General features: G+C 37.7%; 1 protein-coding gene across 2 annotated transcripts in view; it reads left to right on the forward strand.

Moving 5' to 3' along the window:
* The window catches only part of LOC126272907 (V-type proton ATPase 116 kDa subunit a 1-like), a 235,897-nt gene that overhangs the window by 111,419 nt on the left and 103,726 nt on the right, over positions 1-20,752 (forward strand). For both annotated transcript variants that reach the window (XM_049976170.1, XM_049976171.1), the window contains exons 3-6: positions 3,744-3,920; positions 8,089-8,306; positions 11,991-12,117; positions 13,299-13,475. In XM_049976170.1, the coding sequence (XP_049832127.1) occupies positions 3,744-3,920; positions 8,089-8,306; positions 11,991-12,117; positions 13,299-13,475 (699 nt within the window). The remainder of the gene's footprint in view (positions 1-3,743; positions 3,921-8,088; positions 8,307-11,990; positions 12,118-13,298; positions 13,476-20,752) is intronic.

Here is a 20,752-nt window from a genome sequence, read left to right on the forward strand (position 1 = left end):
ATAACAGCATCATTTGGAAACAGTCTAAGAGGGCTCCTAATATTGTCTCCTAAATTGTTTATAAGGACTAGAAATATTAGAGAGCCCATAAAATTTTCTTGGGGAATGCCAGGTATCACTTCTGCTTTACTTCATGACTTTCCATTAGTTACTACGACTTGCAACATTTCTGACAGCAAATTGCAAATCCCATTGTGCAATTGGGATGATGTTCTAAAGGCATGCAATTTAATTAGAGATCACTAATGAGAAATGGCCTCAAAAGCATTCTAGAAATCTGGAATATGAAATCAACTTGAGATCCTCTATCGATATCTCTCATTGCTTTATGTGAATAAAGGGCTTGTTGTGTTTCACAAATATGATGTTTTCTGAACCAGTGTTACCTTAAAAGATGGACTGAAGAAAGGCAAACCTATTTTTACAGCATTTGTAGATGTAGAGAAATTTTTGATAATATTGACTGGAGACCACTTTTTGATATTCTGAAGGTACCAGGGGTAATATACAGGGAGAAAAAGGTTACCCACAACTTGTACAGAAACCAGAATGTTGTTATAAGAGTCAAAAGACGTGAAACGGAAGCAGGAACTGAGAAGAGGGTGAGGCAAGGTTGTAGTCTGTTCCCAATGTTAATCAGTCTGTACTCTAAGCAAACTGTGAAGGAAGCAAGGAGAAATCTGGAAAGTAACTTCTGTTGCAAAGTTAAGGATAAAAACTTTGAGGTTTGCTGATAACATCATAATTATGTCAGATATGGCAAAGGACTTGAAACGAGAATTTGAATGAAATGGATAGTGTCTTGAAAAGAAGTCTGAAGTTCAGTATAAACAAAACTAAAGGAAAAATAACATAATGTAGTCAAATTTAATCATATAAATCAGGGAATTAGATGAGGAAATGTCACATTAAATGCAAGAAATGAGTTATGTTATTGGAGTAGCAAAATAATTGATGATGTGCTAAGTAGAAAGAGTATAAAATACAAATTCACAGCAGCAATAAAAACATTGCTGAAAAAGATATATTTGTTAAAACTGAATATAAATTTAAATATTAGGAATTATTCCTGAAGAGATTTGTCTGGAATTTAGTCATATACAGAAGTGAAATACACTTAAGTGAGGGGACTGATCACCTTAGCTGTTTAGTCCCCCTTAAACATCCCAACAACCACCACCATGACTGAGGTGACAAAAGTCGTGTGATACCTCCTAGTATAATGTCAGACCTCATTTTTCTCAACATAGTGCAGCATCTTGATGTGGTATGGACTCAACAAGTCATTGGAAGCCTCCTGCAGAAATATTGAGCCATGCTGACTCTACAGCTCTCCATAACTGAGGAAGTGTTGTCAATGCAGGACTTTGTGCACGAACTGACCTCTCGATTATGTCCCATAAATGTTCAATGGAATCCATTTTGGGTGATCTGGGTGGCCAAATCATTTGCACAAGCTGTCGAGATTGTTCTTCAAACCAATCATGAACAAATGTGGCCTAGTGACAAAGTGCATTCCATCCATAAAAACTCCATCATTATATGGGAATATGATGTACATGAATGGCTGCAAATGGTCTCAAAGTAGCCATTCATAACCATTTCCAGTCAATGATTAGTTCAGTTGGGCCTGAGAACCCAGTAAATTCCACGTAGACACAGCCCACATCATTATGGAGCCACCACCAGCTTGCACAGTGCATTGTTCACAACTTGGGTCCATGGTTTCATAGGGTCTTCACCACACTCCAACCTTACTGCCAGCTCTTACCAACTGAAATCAGTACTCATCTGACCTGTTCACAGTTTTTCAGTCAACTAGGGTCTAACCGATATGGTTACAGACCCACAAAAGGTGCTGCAGGTGATGTAGTGCTGTTAGCAAAGACACTTGTGTTGGTCACGTGCAGCCATTGCCCATTAACACCAAATTTTATCACTCTGTTCTAATGGATATGTTCTTTGTACATCTCACACTGATTTCTGTGGTTATTTCATGCAGTGTTGCTTGTCTGCTAGCAGTGACAACTATAGTGTCCCGAGAGGGAGTGAGAAGGGACACATTGGAACTATGAGGGCTTTCCTCGATCAATGTAATTGATTGGTGAATTTTGCATAGGCAGCTTGTGGAACTCCCCCTGTAAAGAATCTACAAGATAAAGAGGGTGTTCAGGGACACAGAACTTGGTGTCCTCAGGTCTAATCAAACTCATGCTGATAAAGTTCATTGGAAGTTCACTTCTGGTGTTACTTACATTAGACTCTTCTATTCAATGCACAATGTTACGATATATGGCTTCGTGTAACTCGAACTGTGAGCTACCTTTTATCTTACAGTCCTGAGACTATCTTCTCAGTATTATCTTGAGCCTGACATGACTCTAACTGTTCCAAATCCTCAGCCTGGCCATGCCCGGCACAGGGGTAGTGTCCCAGATGACTACCAACTGTGGTCTTCCTTCGGTTGTGGCGGGTCCCCTTTTTATAATGCTCATCAAGTTTCTAGAACATTCCCTCTGATGCACATGCCAATGAGGAGTGTACATTACCATATATAGAAAACTCACGAGGCACTTGTGTCACAGTCATGAACTGCTATACAGGACCTCGATCACGCGCTTGCCGACTAGAGGCTGTTTCCATGTGTACTTAGCCTGTGTACCGACAGTTGCCAGCCTGCCACTGTTTGAATACCTGATTGCGCCAGCTTCTCTGTCATCTTCCCAACCAGAGTCTCGCTTACAACTTTGAATTTAATGCTGTATTTCATCCCTTAATAGTGGATTTCACAACACAATGCTATGCACATGCTGCTGCTTTCGGTTGTTAAGTGAAGGATGTCGGCCACTGCGTTGTCCATGGTATGAGGTAATACCTGAAATTTGGCATTTGTGGCATACTCTTGACACAGTGGATCTTGGAATTCCCTAATGATTTCCAAACTGGAATGTTCCATGCATCTAGCCCCAACTACCATTCTATGTTCAAAGTCTGTTAATTTTTGTTGTGAGGCCACAATCACTTCGGAAACTTTTTCACATTAATCAACTGAGTACAAATGACAGCTCTGACAATACACTACTCTTTTAGACCCTGTGTGTGCAATACTACCGCCACCTGTGTATGTGTTTATCGCTATTGCATGACTTTTGTCACCTCAGTGTATGGATGATGAACGGTTAAGGCAAGATGAGTGTAGATGCATTGATCTATAGAAGAATGCTGAAGATCATATGTGTAGATCAGATGACTAATGATAAGGTCCTGAATTTAATTTGGGAAATAAAATGCACAACTTGAGTAAAAGACAGGATTGGTTGATATATGAGTAATACATTCCGAGTGAGAGAGGAAGGTCAGTTTGGTAATGGAACTGTGGGGGTACAAATTATAGAGGGAGACTACAGTACTATAGTAAACAAGTTCAAATGGATGTAGGTTGCAATAGTTATGAGGAAGTGAAGAGTCTGGCACATGAAGGAAGGAGTAACATGGATAGCTGTATGATACCTGTCTTTGGGTTGGAGACTACAACACCACTGCATGCTTACACCTTTGCTCACAGCACCTTGCTGTTAGTGTTGTCTGTCACTGCCTTTCACATCTTATAACATTAGTTTTTAGCCTTCTGCTAGTGTAGATTTATATATTTCAGAATATCTGTAAACATTTATTATGCTCATTTACATCAATCATTCAAAATGCACTAACCCATTGAATTTTTACTTTTTCCCTTCCTGCAGCTAAATCATAATGTGAATGCCATGTTGCGCAAGTTTGTTAACGAAGTTCGACTATGTGATGAGCTTGAACGCAAGCTACGATTTTTTGAGGCTGAGATAATCAAGGATGAAGTACCAATTCCTGATGTAGAGGACAACCCAAAGGCACCTAACCCAAGAGAGCTTGTCGATCTGGAGGTAAGTGGTTGTGCTATACCATCAGACAGCGTCCAGTGTCATTTGTCTTACAAAATATGCAGAACCCAGTTTATTGGCTCACAACAATGTCTGCAGCAGATACAGATGTTCCATGACTTTGCTTCAGTATCATAGTATCTGTTCCTGCATCTTATCATATGCTGACTGCACTAGATGTGATATTGCTAGTCACTGCTTCAGCCAGTTTACTGCTCCAAGCTCTCTTATTTCTAACTATAATGCTAGTAGTTAAAGTGTGTGTTATTTTGTGACATGCCCGTTATACAACAGTTATTATCCTTTATAGCCTTATAATTCTGGTATTAAGCAATATGAAAAACCCTGCTGTTGTAAACACATTATATTGGTGTTTGGAGTATGAACTAAAATGTGTTGATTTAAAATAGAATTCCCCAATCTACTCTATTTCAACCAAAATAAACACATAACAAAATAATAAGGAGATTGGCCAACTCCTCATGAAATTTGGATTTACAGCACCTATGGAAATCCCCTTGTTAGATCCCAGAGACTCCAGACATGAAAAGTCCCACTTCCGTGTGCTTGTCTTGGTTTCATTTATATTTGTCAAGAGGAATGAATGTTTCATGTTTCACAGTGTACAGTGTCTATCGTGTAGTGAAAATGGAACAACATGTGTCAATCAAATACTGTTTGTTAAAAAGAAAAAAAGACTAGTGCTGTTTGGCATGTTGTGTACTTCCCAGAATAATGATTGGAACTATTTGGGAGATCAGAAATATATGCTGGACCATCACCTGAACCTAGAATTTCGCCTTTGAAGGGCAATACTGTTACCAACTGAACTATTTAAGTACAATTCATTACCCACCTTCACATCTTTACTTCAGTCAATACCTTTCTCCTGCCTTCCAAAACTCACAGATCTCTCCTATGTACCTTACTGGACAAGCACTCCAGCACAGAAGAATATGTGGAGAAATGGCTTGGTCATTGTTTTCAGAATGAACATATTGCTATGGTAACTTAGTCAGTAAGAGTATTGCCCACAAAAGGCGAGGTTCTGGATTTTAGTAGTAGCAGAAAAAAGTGGAACAATCACACTTGATCTTATATCACTCCTGACATCAGTATTATACTTCTCCATTTCTGATATCATGTCATTAGTAATAAACATACAATAGTTTCACAAAATATCCCATTTTTATTCAGGCAGGAAATTATAAATCTTTATCATTTATTGTATAATTTTCCATTTACTTGCCACAATGCTATAGTTAGTTCACATGGAAATACCAGTAATTTACTATATATACAAACTAAGTGAAAGTGAAACTTTTGATGAGCAAAAACTTGTTTGTTTCTAATCGATTTAGCTCATTTGAAAGTCCTCAGTGTTGTCTTTTCAACAACTATTTTACTTTTTCCAATCAACTTTATATTTGAAAAGTTATACGTATTCAAAATTCTTATGCTCTAGACTACAAGGACAGGGGAGGACACTTGTACTTAGCACAAGCGTCACACATGCTTAGAACAGCTAAGCAAACATGCCATTGAAGAATATTGTGTTGACACCAGTCATCTGTGGAATATAACAAGGAGAATTTTGCATGCACTTCCAGCTATTGAGATAGTGTTATGAAGGAAGCAGTTGAAATTAAATTATCAAATAGTCTTATAGAGATGATGGTTGTTGTTTAAATTCTGTATGGCATCCTGCTCTCTCCCTTGTCAGAAAACAGAGGGACAGAGTTAATGCTACCTCATCCATTGATTATTAGTTTCACTATAACTGACTTCTGATGTAAGTCCTCTTTGGTTTGTGTGTTTATATATATCAAAACAAAGATGATGTAACTTACTAAACGAAAGTGTTGGTATGTTGATAGAGACACTAATATATATATAAAATAGAAATAAACTTCCACATGGGAAAAATATATTAAAAACAAAGATTCCAAGACTTACCAAGTGGGAAAGCGCCGGCAAACAGGCACATGAACAAAACACACAAACACACACACAGAATTACTAGCTTTCGCAACCGATGGTTGCTTCTTCAGGAAGGAGAGGGAAAGACGAAAGGATGTGGGTTTTAAGGGAGAGGGTAAGGAGTCATTCCAATCCCGGGAGCGGAAAGACTTCCCTTAGGGGAAAAAAAGGACAGGTGTACACTCGCACACACACACACACACACACACACACACACACACACACACACACACATATCCATCCGCACATACACAGACACAAGCAGACATATTTCTATATTTGAAATATGTCTGCTTGTGTCTGTGTATGTGCGGATGGATATGTGTGTGTGTGTGTGTGTGTGTGTGTGTGTGTGTGTGTGTGTGTGTGTGTGTGTGTGTGTGTGCGCGAGTGTACACCTGTCCTTTTTTTCCCCTAAGGGAAGTCTTTCCGCTCCCGGGATTGGAATGACTCCTTACCCTCTCCCTTAAAACCCACATCCTTTCGTCTTTCCCTCTCCTTCCTGAAGAAGCAACCATCGGTTGCGAAAGCTAGTAATTCTGTGTGTGTGTTTGTGTGTTTTGTTCATGTGCCTGTCTGCCGGTGCTTTCCCGCTTGGTAAGTCTTGGAATATATATATATATATATATATATATATATATATATATATATATATATATATATATATATATATATGCGGATGGATATGTGTGTGTGTGTGTGTGTGTGTGTGTGTGTGTGTGTGTGTGTGTGTGTGTGTGTGTGTGTGTGTGTGCGAGTGTACACCTGTCCTTTTTTTCCGCTAAGGGAAGTCTTTCCGCTCCCGGGATTGGAATGACTCCTTACCCTCTCCCTTAAAACCCACATCCTTTCATTTTTCCCTCTCCTTCCCTCTTTCCTGACAAAGCAACTGCCAGTTGTGAAAGCTCGTAATTCTGTGTGTGTGTTTGTGTGTTTTGTTCATGTGCCTGTCTGCCGGCGCTTTCCCGCTTGGTAAGTCTTGGAATCTTTGTTTTTAATATATTTTTCCCATGTGGAAGTTTCTATATATGGTCTTTGGGCTTTGGCCTTCATTTGGAGGTGACCTTATAAATTGTTAGAAAGCCTCAGAGGGCATTAGGTGCATTGTTAGACAACCTTTCCTTTGCTGTTGGATCTTGAAGCTCCAAACAAAACAATCCACATGAATGTTGGAGGATGGGTGAGTTGGATCTTGAAGCTCCAAACAAAACATTCCACATGAATGTTGGAGGACGGGTGAAAGGGCATGATACAAAAGTATTGGAGCTTGTTATGAGCACAAAATTATTTGAAGTCATGGGAAGTAAATGCTGTCCTGTTATCTGAAACCAAAGTGCATGGGGTGGCTTCAGTCACAAATGTGGCACATCTAGGAGTATGTTTGCTGAGCAACATAAAGTGGAATGGTTACATAAAATTAGTTAGAGGAAAGGCAGATCTCAGAATGATACTCAAGAAGAATCTTAACGAGATTATACTCATCCACAAGAGAGATAGCTTACAAAACCATTGATGAATGATTCTCCAATATTTATAAGTGTACATATAATGACAGAAAAGAAATGACACTCCTTGAATGACTAATGCAATATCCCTCATCCTGTATTAGTGCATGACTTTTACGTAAATCTTGAACTCTGTCCTTCAAATGTGATAATTTTTTTAAAAATTGACCACCTCAGTGGTAGTGGGCAAGCAGTTAACTCTATACGTACTTTTTGCGACGCACAGCAAGGCAAGAACTGTGCACCTCAAAGGTAGCTTCAAGCAAAAGCACATGCAGGTTGTTTTGTGCAGTGGAAGGAACAAATGCAGATGTGTGTGGATTCAAATGGGTGTTGCTTTGAAGGTGACCACTGTTAACTGAAGACATTTGGCAAGTAGGCCTACGAATATTTGCAGCATCATTCATTTGTTTTGTGTCAAACCTCGTACATATCCTGGCAAAGTGGAAATGACACATCTGTAGTAAATTGCTTGACCACTGCCACTGAGCTGAATGATTTTCATGAATCTTGTCACAGCACAGGTCACTGATCAAGGTCAAGAAACAGTCATGCAATAATGTAACATGACAAGTAGCATAGTAGTAGTATGAGCAGTGTTGTTTCTTTTTTGTTTTGAAGTTTAGGTGATTGTAAGAAATGTGTTGAACAAGTTTCTCTACAGTTTTATCTTCTGTTCCTTTCAGGCAAAATTTGAGCAAACAGAGAATGAATTACTGGAACTGAGTCAGAATGCAGTGAACCTGAAGCAGAACTTCCTAGAATTGACAGAACTGAAGAATGTGCTGGATAAGGCAGAGGGATTTTTTAAGAATCTGGAAGTTGCAAATGCCTCTGACCTGCAGACTAGGGCACTCATGCAGGATGAGCCTGACAGTGGGAACCCTGATAAGGGTAGCCTGGGGTAAACTTCTAATAGAGTTTAAATATTTTCCTAAACTTTATATCAGCTGAAATTGAATTAAAATTTACAGTTGACTTAACAATAAATATTAGTATTTAATCCAGTGATAACTGTGTTGTGTTGCTTCCCTGGATCTGCACACATACGATTTGAAAGATATTTTTTCATAGATATTTGGCAAACAGTGAGGGAGGAGCAAGGGAGAGGTAGATGGGTAGTTTGATGTGAAGGAACATTGATTCTGATTATCAAAGTGGATGCCAATGCCCTTGTTCAAGTTCCTATCTCTCTACAGTATCATATCCATTTACCATTAATTAATTAATTAATTCATTGTTTTCCCTGTGTCTCTTGATGGATAAGACTGAGTAGTGTGGAACAAATCAAGTTATATTAATAAAGTGAAATCAGTATTGCAAACTGCACTAGTAGTTAACTATTGTTGTCAAGGATGTTGGTAATCTGTCTGGTATGGAGAGGAGTGAAAGCATTAGACTATCAAGTTTCACTGCCTCCTTTCTCTTAATTTACACAACAATCAATAGCAACACACATGTTATAGTACTACTAGGTCAGGGATAATAATAGGTCAAATTCAGACCAGGACACTTCTCCACTATTGCTTGAAGTTGACAACTCAACTAATTTTCTACAGGAACTGCCAGTATGGTTATAGACAACTAATGAGAAGTAAGAAAACATACTATGTACTTTATGCCAAGACTGAAAGTTTGTGTATGTTGAATATTAAAACAGCTGGGGTTGTGGTTGGCTTATGACATGAAGGATTAATTATGCAAATGGAAATAAATTTTGCAGCATCTGTCACACATTTATGCATTTTTTGTTGGATAGCTTTGTTAGGTTGGGACATGAATAGACACATTCATTGCACTGTTACAAAATACATAATTTACTTCTTATTGTCTCTCCGGTGACAGACTACTTTACAGTAACGTTATATTTTATACTTCACACTGAACACTACCATCATTGCTCTTCAAAACTTGTATGTAACAAAACGGACTTTGTTCATAGCTTATACATTACACCACAATTGCACACAAAGCAGTCATCCATACAATTTTAATAATTTTTTATGTAGTCCACTGTCTAGTGGAAGGCGAGAAATATTTAACTACCAATAGCAGATAAACAGAAATTGTCTAGCACAGCTGAGCATGAAGTATCTTTTTTCCAGAGTCATAATCTTCTTTTAATTTGCTTGTTTAAATTTAGCTGGCTTAAGCATGAACAGCATGAACAAGTGTAGTGACAGTTCATTGTTAGTACAGTATACAGATTATGTTTATGTGACTTTCTTGTCATTCGTTAATGTACTTCTTCATTCATTCCACAGCCCTTATCATTCTCCTTCTTAACAGGATCTACAGAACTCTGTGAATGAATAAATAGAATGCTTCATTAACTGCATTCACTTGTTTTAGACTATGCTGACATGACAGAAATGTGACACACACATTTGAAATGTTCATTTAGACAGCTAGCATTGAATTTGCAACTGATGAAATGCGTATGTGTTAATGCAACATCTATGGAAAAAGTCTGTAGAAGCAGACAATGGAAACTCCATGTAGGAATATCAATAATGTAGGAAAAGACAGATTGATACTTACTGTAAAGACAACATGCTAAGTTGCAGACAGGCACAATTAAAAGATATCTACATAAACATGATACAGTGTGTTCTAGGAGAAGACTAATGTTTGTTGTTTCATGGTTAGTAGATAAGTGGCACCTGTGTACTGATCAGTTGATTACATGCTTCTGTCATGGCTAGATGAATTTTCTGTGTGTTTCTGTTACTTTTCTTTGTTGGACATTGTGAAAAGGAATGAACCTGACTGTTGACATTGAGTTAACTAATTGATGAAGTAGCAAAAAGGCCTGCATTTTGGAACATAGCATCAGAACTGCATAAAAATAAAATTTTGAGATGGTGAGCATGAGAAGAAGTGGTGTTGATCTTTTGTGAGGAAAATGACTCAACAAAAAAGTATAAGTAAGAAAAGCTTTATCAATAGTAAGTATACTTTTGTTCATGTCACATTTTCAAGTCTACTTTCATTAACAAAACAGTTGGTGAATTTAGCAGAAACATTATCCACTGATGAAATGGGTCATCCAGTGTGGGTAGCATCTATACTTGTGAAACTGCCTTCTAAGACATCTTTGTGATTAAAGCTATCTTTCATTCCAACATAGTTGTGAAGTACGGTACCAGTAATTGCTTTTACAGTGTGTTTGGTGCAATCCACACTGACATCTCATGGTCAATAATAGTATTCTCCACTTATTACATACCCTACCAAAAGTACACCCAACATAGCTATATGTTCCAGTTACGCAATAGATAAATACCTTCTTACGTATGTCAGCTGCTTTCTCATTAAATTTTCAATCAGCCCAAATGCTTCATCACCTACAATCATGTAAGGAAGTGCTACATTGTGGTTTTCTGTTAAAGATCTTTGTTTTGGCACATCGTAAGATTTTTCCAGTGAGTTTTTCATATAGAATGGAATCTCTGCAAATTCTGGAGTCACTGTCTTTTTCATAAATGTGAATACCTAGCCCGATAAAGTGATAGCCAATCAAATAACACCAACAGCACTGGAGGAGAATACGTTTATAAGTATAAGAATCTCAGTGTTCTGTATTTTGTATTCTGGCATGTTTACTGTTGAGAGAGCTGATGTAATGACGAACTATTGCATACTGTTCAATTCCTTGAGGGACTTCAGTCAGTTTTTCTTCATACAGTTTTAGCATGATAGGTTCCTTTATTTCATCCAGTTAACTTTGCATTCTTCACTAATTATCCCAGATACGGTCGATCTTTCACTTGTGCATGAATAGTGTAGCTCCAACACTGTATAAGCACTTGCAAGATGTGTCAAACTGAAACAGATTGCAAGAAAGTAACCTTAGTGACTAAAGCACTGTACTGCTTGTTATCTGAACTCTTTTGAAATTCAATCATACATTAGATGCGTGAATGTGCATTATATCTGGACTTGGGTTTATACTGTAGGAAGTAGATCATTTTTGCAGTAATTTTTGTTTGTTAGCAAGAATCAATATTAACTTGACTGCCATTATCAATTCAGACATTTTTTGTCTTATGCATTGCATTACTGTTGGTATGAGTCAGTAAAAAAGTTAAGTTTCCCAATTATTTAGTGGTATAAAGACAAGGTCTCAGTAAATACAGGATAAGCAAATAAAGATGTTACCTTCATTCAGTGGAGTTTAAAAGCATCAATATTAGTTGTCAGTGCAAAAATCCGAAGAATAGTTCATATTTTTCAATATGGTCATCAATAGCTGTACAGCATTTTGTGCACTGGTGCTCAAGGGATCATCAAAGTTGTTGTGATAGAAATCAACAATTTTTTCACAGCTGCTATGATGGTATCTTTGTCATAAATATATTGTTCACACAACATATTTTCATTTGTCTAATGGGGCAGATGGTTAAAGAAGAAAGGGTGAGAAATTATCAGTGAAACACACAAACTGGTGTAGCAAAGAAGGATAATTTTATAGCTCCTGCTCATTTTTTAAAAAAATTATGTGCTCATACATTATTTTATATATAGATGTTATGGCATTTCAAGCTGACTGAACGTTTTCAGGGGTTTTGTTTTTTCTGATTCATAGATTTGTTGCTGGAGTTGTACCTAAAGCGAAGGTTCCAGGATTTGAGAGAATGCTATGGAGAATATCACATGGAAATGTGTTCTTGCGACAGGCTGACTTAGAAGAACCCTTAGAAGAGCCAAAGACAGTAAGTTTAACTGACTAGAATGTTTTGTTTCAAACTGAATTGAACAGAAATTTGTTGTTGTAGTGAATCAAAAATACTATTGCATCAAAGGTTCATTTGATGTAAATGTTAAAATTATCATCAAATGTTAGATTTAATGTTGAATTACCAAGGAAAATGTTGTTTCTATTGAACACCAAATGAACTACTTAAAATCAATGCTTTTAACAACATTTATGAAACTGACTGATGTGTTTCACGTTTCCTTTGAATTTGTTTAACTATACAATAAAACTGAGCTGTAATGCACAGTTGAAAAAAAAAGTAATACTGCAGTCCACAGTAAATTTAATGATTTGTGTGTTACATGATGTGTGTAAATATTACACATCAATGTAATAATGTTTGCTTTTCAGAATTTTAAATTATGAACCTGTAGTGCAAGTGTACAATTCAGTACCTTTTATTTCACAGCAGAATATTCTCATTCTGTTCATATACAATTATTGCTCAGTAATGACCCTGGGGTTGAATTATTCTTTTTCTTTCCCTTGTAAATGAAGGCTACACCATTATACACTCTACTCTTATTACCAACAATTTTCACCACTTGGGTGTTAGATATTCAGCAAAATAAATTAAAAAGATTGATATATACCAGTGTACAGTAGTGTCAGACAGAGCCAAAAGGCACTGTAATCAATTATGACAAAAATTTTAATTTTCTGAATTAATCCCCCAAAAATTACTTCATTATGTACTACAGAAGAGACGATGTTCCAGTTACAAGACAAGCGACGTGTTACATAATTAAGAGCAAAGAAGAACAATGTATTACAACTTCTAATTTCTTTGAAAGAAAAGAGGAAGATTAGGCTTTAATGTCCTCACTATAGAAGGTCATCAGAGGTGGAGCATAAGCTTGGATTATTTCAAGGATGGGGAAGGAAATCACCCATGCCCTTTCAAAGAAACCATCCAAACATTTGTCTAGAGTGTTTTAGGGAAATCATGGAAAACTCAAATCAGGAGGACTGGATGCTGGTTTCAACCATCATTCTCCCAAATACGAGTCCAGTGTGCTAACCACTGTGCCACTTTGCTTGTTTTGATTGCACCTTTTATTTCTCTAATATTTAGAGTACATAACTTGCATACTTATTTTAATCATGAACAGTTGAACTGTAATGGTTTTCTTACAGGGCAACATGGTACAGAAGACAGTGTTTGTGGCCTTCTTTCAAGGTGAACAGTTGAGACTCCGGGTGAAAAAAGTGTGTACAGGTTTCCATGCAGCACTGTACTCATGTCCAACTGCTGCAGAAGAGCGTGCTGATATGTTATCTGGTGTCCGCACCCGCCTTCAAGACCTAACAGTTGTGAGTATCCTTGCTTATTGAAAATAGCTGAACAAATATGGAAAACAAATTTAAAGATACAGTTGAATATCAACACTTCCAGAATTTTAAATATTTGATTCATTAGGATATGCAGAAAATTGCCAGTGCAGAGTATTTTCCATAACTTGTCCAAAATCTTTATCTTACTCCCTGTATTATTTCCCCTATCTGTCATCAATTTTGTTGGTTCTCTTTTATAATTTTAATTTTAAATAAGTAAAACATGAATAAAAAAGGAAACATGAAAACTATTAAAATTATATGAAAAATTTTGTAAATTCCACAGCAGACTTTAACACTATTTTTGGGAAGCAAAGAAAATGAAAAAACTTTCATAAAAATTAATTAAAAACTTAAAAGTCAACAAATGGACAGAAATCTCCATTCCCTATGCAGAAGATTAATCATGGGAACTATTCCTCATTATTTTGTACATTGTATAACCTTGGCTTCAGCTTGGGGGTTTTCAGTGATCTCAAAAAATTCTAGGAAACAGATAACTAAGAGATGGCATAACATGAAATATGAACATTGTTTTTTACTTGTAATGGGAAACACCTCCACAAATAGTCTAACAAGTACCACTACTTCCACTGTTGGACATCACTCCATAGAACTAGAAACTAGTGAAAGGAATTTCAGTATGTAAAATATGTATTATTTTTATTTTCTTCTGAAAAGAGAAAGTTAGAATGATGTTTACAGCTCTAACAATACAAATGAGGAGTGTAATAAATTTATTGCTACATATTACGGACAGCACATCCTGTCACGTGTGGACATTGCTGGACTTCCAGTTTAATAAGTCATGGTTGCAAAATACTAACACTGATTCTTTACAAAAGAATGGAAAAACTGGTAGAAGCGACCTTGGGGTGAAATTAGTCTCAAGTGGAGAAATCCAATTATCACTGGAATCACAGAATAGTTGCCAGTTTGGGTGAATAATACCATAATCAAATCTGAGAGCTATTTTAATTTACCACTATGTATTTGACTGGTACAGTTTGTATCTTGATGTAGTAATTTTATCAAAGTACTCAGGTACACAGATTATATTTTCTCACCTAATATGGTAACTTTTCATCAGTTCCTGCAATCAAGACTGAGAAATAAAAAGCTTAGAAGTGAATATATCTGTCTTCTATACTTATAGTTTTTTATTAAATAGTTATTGTAGATTAGAATAAATAATTTAGAATAAATTGCTTCAGTTTAGATTTTAAATTTTATTTGTCATTTGTCAAGACAGTTTTATGATATTGGACAAATGATAGAGCTTTTCGTAGAAGCCTGTAGAATGCCTTTCTAATTCGCTTATAGCTTTAGTGATAAGCAATCATTCTTCCTGCTGGTGCTGAAACATGTATCTTCTTGAAAGGAAACCTTCTAGCTAACTGTGACTGACTCCAAAAATTACCACTTATTACTATCACTGACAAGTGGAAATATGCAACATAGTGTGACTGGTTATGATAATTTTTTGGTTTTAATTTTATGTGTGGCTACACTGCTTATCTGAAAGTATTATGAGAAAAAAGTGTAGACTGTGTTAGACTCCTTTGTTTAATTCTTTCGTGTATATTGTGGATTTATCTAAAAACCAAAATAATAGTCAGTTTCTGGTGGAATTTTAATTTCCACACATCCAATTCAAAGCATGGATGCAAGATAAAATGCTTTTCTGTCACTCCACTGGGTATTTCCAGCATTTGAGAGGACCAAAGACCTCACCATTATTGATAATAACAAAACCATTAATTGTTTAATTGAAGACTTAACCTATAATGTCATCTCTGTTCATTGCTCTCTATCCAGGCTACGTGAGAGTGCATATTTAATAACTGAAAAGACAAGAATAACCATATTTTCTACATCTACATCTACATCTACATCTACACTTATACTCTGCAAGCCACCCAACGGTGTGTGGCTGAGGGCACTTTACATGCCACTGTCATTACCTCCCTTTTCTGTTCCAGTCGCGTATGGTTCTCGGGAAGAACGACTGTCTGCAAGCCTCCGTGCACGCTCGAATCTCTCTAATTTTACTTTCGTGATCTCCTCGGGAGGTATAAGTAGGGGGAAGCAATATATTCAATACCTCACACAGAAACGCAAAGTCTCAAAACCTGGACTGCAAGGTACACCGCAATGCAGAGCGCCTCTCTTGCAGAGTCTGCCACTTGAGTTTGCTAAACATCTCCGTAACGCTATCACGCTTACCAAATAACCCTGTGATGAAACGCGCCGCTCTTCTTTGGATTTTCTCTATCTCCTCTGTCAACCCGACCTGGTATGGTTCCCACACTGATAAGCAATACTCAAGTACAGGCTGAACGACTCTTTTGTAAGCCACCTCCTTTGTTGATGGACTACAGTTTTTAAGGACTCTCCCAATGAACGTCAACCTGGCACCCACCTTACCAACAATTAATTTTATATGATCATTCCACTTCAAATTGTTCCGTACGCATACTCCCAGATATTTTTCAGAAGTAACTGCTACCAGTGTTTGTTCCGCTATCATATAATCATACAATAAAGGATCCTTCTTTCTATGTATTCGCAATACATTACATTTATCTGTATTAAGGGTCAGTTGCCACTCCCTGGACCAAGTGCCTATCCGCTGCAGATCTTCCTGCATTTCGCTACAATTTTCTAATGCTGCAATTTCTCTGTATACTACAGCATCATCCACAAAAAGCTGCATGGAACTTCTGACACTATCTACTAGGTCATTTATGTATATTGTGAAAAGCAATGGTTCCATAACACTCCCCTGTGGCATGCCAGAGGTTACCTTAACGTCTGTAGACGTCTCTCCATTGATAACAACATGCTGTGTTCTGTTTGCTAAAAACTCTTCAATCCAGCCACACTGCTGGTCTGATATTCCGTAGGCTCTTACTTTGTTTGTCAGGCGACAGTGCGGAACTGTATCGAATGCCTTCCAGAAGTCAAGGAAAATAGCATCTACCTGGGAGCCTGTATCTAATATTTTCTGGGTCTCATGAACAAATAAAGCGAGTTGGGTCTCACACGATTGCAGTTTCTGGAATCCATGTTGATTCCTACAGAGTAGATTCTGGGTTTCCAAAAACAACATGATACGTGAGCAAAAAAAATGTTCTAAAATTCAACAAAAAGCAGCTTGTGCCCTCTGTCTTAAATAGAAAGTTGTGTCTTGGATTTGTTAGCATTCACTGTTTGATTATTAGCAGTTGCATGTGGTAAGTGTCCTGTAATCTTGTCTGTGACAGTGTGCTGATTCAGTTTAATGTATAAAAATAACTCATGTCCAATCTTACTCAACATATCCACAGTACACTAGTTCTGGACTTATTTGGCCCAAACCAAGGTACCGTAATTGTCATCTTGGACCATTAAAGATTGCTCCAGCAGCTCATGTATGTATCATTCTTATTGTTTGCAGATTTATTGGTTGCTGCATTGATAAAGGCATAATTAAAATGATAATAATGTCAACCCTGCCAAATATTGCAGTTTTTTGTAGTGGTAATGGGTTTCAGAAGCTCTGTTGACGTTATCATGTTGGGTCTAGAAACTGAGAGGCTGTGGGTTTGAGTCCGACCAGGCTGAAAATTTTCAGTCTGTCTTTAATCTAGCCTTCACCTTTTGACAGAATGAGTATTTATGAGGAACAGCATGTGGTTCAGTTTCCATGCTTAACTGCAGGCTCTCCTAAACTGGTTGGATAACTGTAATGAATTAGGGACATGCAAATTCCAGAAGTAGTATCCAGTTGCAAGATTTTCACTCATTTATTGAGTGACATGAAATTATTATTTACTGAAACAGTGTTTAATTTTCAGATTTGTAGCTTACTTTGACAAAAATGTAACATCAAAGAACACCATTTGTAAAAACATCTTGCATGTATGAATAGTTTTAAAAAAAATATTTTGACTGTGCCATTTATCCCACATGTAGGCCAGGGTCCTTAACCATTTAGAGAACTTGCATTGCTTGCATTACAGATGCAAGTTGTAACTTGTGTATTTCTGTCAAAAGTCTATAATGACATAATAGAAATGGTTTATATTGGAATGATGAAACATTTTATAATGGCTGCAGGTCTGCAAGTGAACCAGACAATTAGCTATATTCATGCAGAAAATTTAGCTTAATTGATAACCTAGTTTAAGTGTCTTTGACCGAACACACTCACACACACACACTCAAAATAACATTTTATATTTTTGGGAGTGAATATAAGTGAATAGTTAATATTTATTAACTCAAAGATTCCATCAACTAAAAACCCGTGCCTCTTCAGTTAGAAGCACTTAATCAGTAGAAGCCCCCTGCAAAGTAATGTGTAAATGAACTGAGTTTTTGAAATAATTTGAAGATACTTCATTCTTCTGTTCCTTTAAACTGCAAAAGAAGGCATCGAGGATAACAGGCAGCATGGTGCCCAGACCTCATTGTAGAGCCTGCATCAGAACACTAAAGATTATGCCTCTGTCATCACTGTATATCATGCAGTTTGTAATGCATTACAGGGTGAACTACTGTAGATTCCAGGTGTATGGCAAATGTCGTAAGTAAAGTGCCGGTAAATAGGTACAATGAATAAAACACACAAACACATACAGAATTTCGAGCTTTCGCAACCGGCGGCTGCTTCGTCAGGAAAGAGGGAAGGAAAAGGAAAGATGAAAGAATGTCGGTTTTAAGGGAGAGGGTAAGGAGTCATTCCAATCCCGGGAGCGGAATGACTTACCTTAGGGGGAAAAAAGGATGGGTATATACTCGCGCGCGCGCCCACACACACACACACACACACACACACACACACACACACACACACTCACACATATATCCATCCATTGGTAATGTTGGTAATGAGGATCACCCTGTGGCTAAACATGCCTTGATGCACGGCCAGCACATCTTGGCACAGTGTTACACCATCCGAGTTATCTGGATACTTCCCACCAACACCAACCTATCCGAACTCCGGAGATGGGAACTCGCCCTTCAGTATATCCTCTCTTCTCGATATCCGCCAGGCCTCAACCTCCGCTAATTTCAAGTTGCCGCCACTCATACCTCACCTGTCTTTCAACAACTTCTTTGCCTCTGTACTTCCGCCTCGACTGACATCTCTGCCCTTACTCTTTGCCTTTAAATATGTCTGCTTGTGTCTGTGTATGTGCGGATGGATATGTGTGTGTGTGTGTGTGTGTGCGAGTGTGCACCTGTCCTTTTTTTCCCCTAAGGGAAGTCTTTCCGCTCCTGGGATTGGAATGACTCCTTACCCTCTCCCTTAAAACCCACATCCTTTCATTTTTCCCTCTCCTTCCTTCCTTCCTGACGAAGCAACTGCCAGTTGCGAAAGCTCGTAATTCTGTGTGTGTTTGTGTGTTTTGTTCATGTGCCTGTCTGCCGGCGCTTTCCATATATATATATATATATATATATATATGTGTGTCTGTGTATGTGCGGATGGATATGTGTGTGTGTGTGCGAGTGTACACCTGTTCTTTTTTTCCCCTAAGGGAGGTCTTTCCGCTCCCGGGATTGGAATGACTCCTTACCCTCTCCCTTAAAACCCACATCCTTTCATTTTTCCCTCTCCTTCCCTCTTTCCTGACGAAGCAACTGCCAGTTGCGAAAGCTCGTAATTCTGTGTGTGTGTTTGTGTGTTTTGTTCATGTGCCTGTCTGCCGGCGCTTTCCCGCTTGGTAAGTCTTGGAATCTTTGTTTTTAAGATATATATATATATATATATATATATATATATATATATATATATATATATATATATATATATATATATATATAAAACAGAAAGAAACTTCCACATGGGAAAAATATATTAAAAACAAAGATTCCAAGACTTACCAAGCGGGAAAGCGCCGGCAGACAGGCACATGAACAAAACACACAAACACGGAATGACTCCTTACCCTCTCCCTTAAAACCCACATCCTTTCATTTTTCCCTCTCCTTCCTTCCTTCCTGACGAAGCAACTGCCAGTTGCGAAAGCTCGTAATTCTGTGTGTGTGTGTGTGTCTATATATATATAATATATATCTCTTAAAAACAAAGATTCCAAGACTTACCAAGCGGGAAAGCGCCGGTAGATAGGCACAATAAATAAAACACACAAACACACACACAGAATTTCTAGCTTTCGCAACCGACAATTGCTTCTTCAGGAAAGAGGGAAGGAGAGGGAAAGACGAAAGGATGTGGGTTTTAAGGGAGAGGGTAAGGAGTCATTCCAATCCCGGGAGCGGAAAGACTTCCCTTAGGGGGAAAAAAGGACAGGTGTACACTCGCACACACACACACACACACATATCCATCCGAACATACCAAATATGTCTATGTGTGTGCGAGTGTACACCTGTCCTTTTTTCCCCCCTAAGGGAAGTCTTTCTGCTCTCGGGATTGGAATGACTCCTTACCCTCTCCCTTAAAACCCACATCCTGTTGTCTTTCCCTCTCCTTCCCTCTTTCCTGAAGAAGCAACCGTCGGTTGCGAAAGCTAGAAATTCTGTGTGTGTGTGTTTGTGTGTTTTATTTATTGTGCCTATCTACCGGCGCTTTCCCGCTTGGTAAGTCTTGGAATTTTTAATACATTTTTCCCATGTGGAAGTTTCTTTCTATTTTATATATAATTAAAAAAAACAGAAGCGCTCTGTAAACAAATTATCTAAACTTTTCAGTGTAATAAACACAATTTATCAGGGAGCTACCAGATTAGCAATTTGGAAGAAATTTATCAGGGAGCTACCAGATTAGAAATTTGGAAAAAATATTGAAGAAATTTTTAAATGAGAGCAAGAAAATTTAGGTATTGTAACATATTTGTTATTCAAGAGCATCCATATGATAGTTTGTTGGGGGAGGGGAGGTGCAAGCCTGGGAAGTACGGAGTATTTTTAATATTTTGGAAGACAACTTGGGATTTATAAGTACCAAAAAGAGTTCTAGTTCTGACACTGTTAAAAATTTCTTGAAAGAATAACGCCTCACTACAGTATATTGTTTTCCTTTCCCTGAGAGCTAGGGGTGGCAAAGGGATGCAAGGCCCTCCCCCTCCCCCCCCCCCTTCCCCCCCTCTTTCCCGCCGGTAATGCGTGCTCTTGTTATTATTGTATTATTAGTATTGGGAAGTGATGATATATCACTGAACAGTAACATGACACATACCTTATTTTAATGTTGTGATTATTAATATCAGTAATATGATGACATATGTAGTGCCACAATG

This window comes from Schistocerca gregaria, chromosome 5 (genome assembly GCF_023897955.1).
Source record: "Schistocerca gregaria isolate iqSchGreg1 chromosome 5, iqSchGreg1.2, whole genome shotgun sequence".
NCBI classification, from domain to species: Eukaryota; Metazoa; Arthropoda; class Insecta; order Orthoptera; family Acrididae; genus Schistocerca; species Schistocerca gregaria.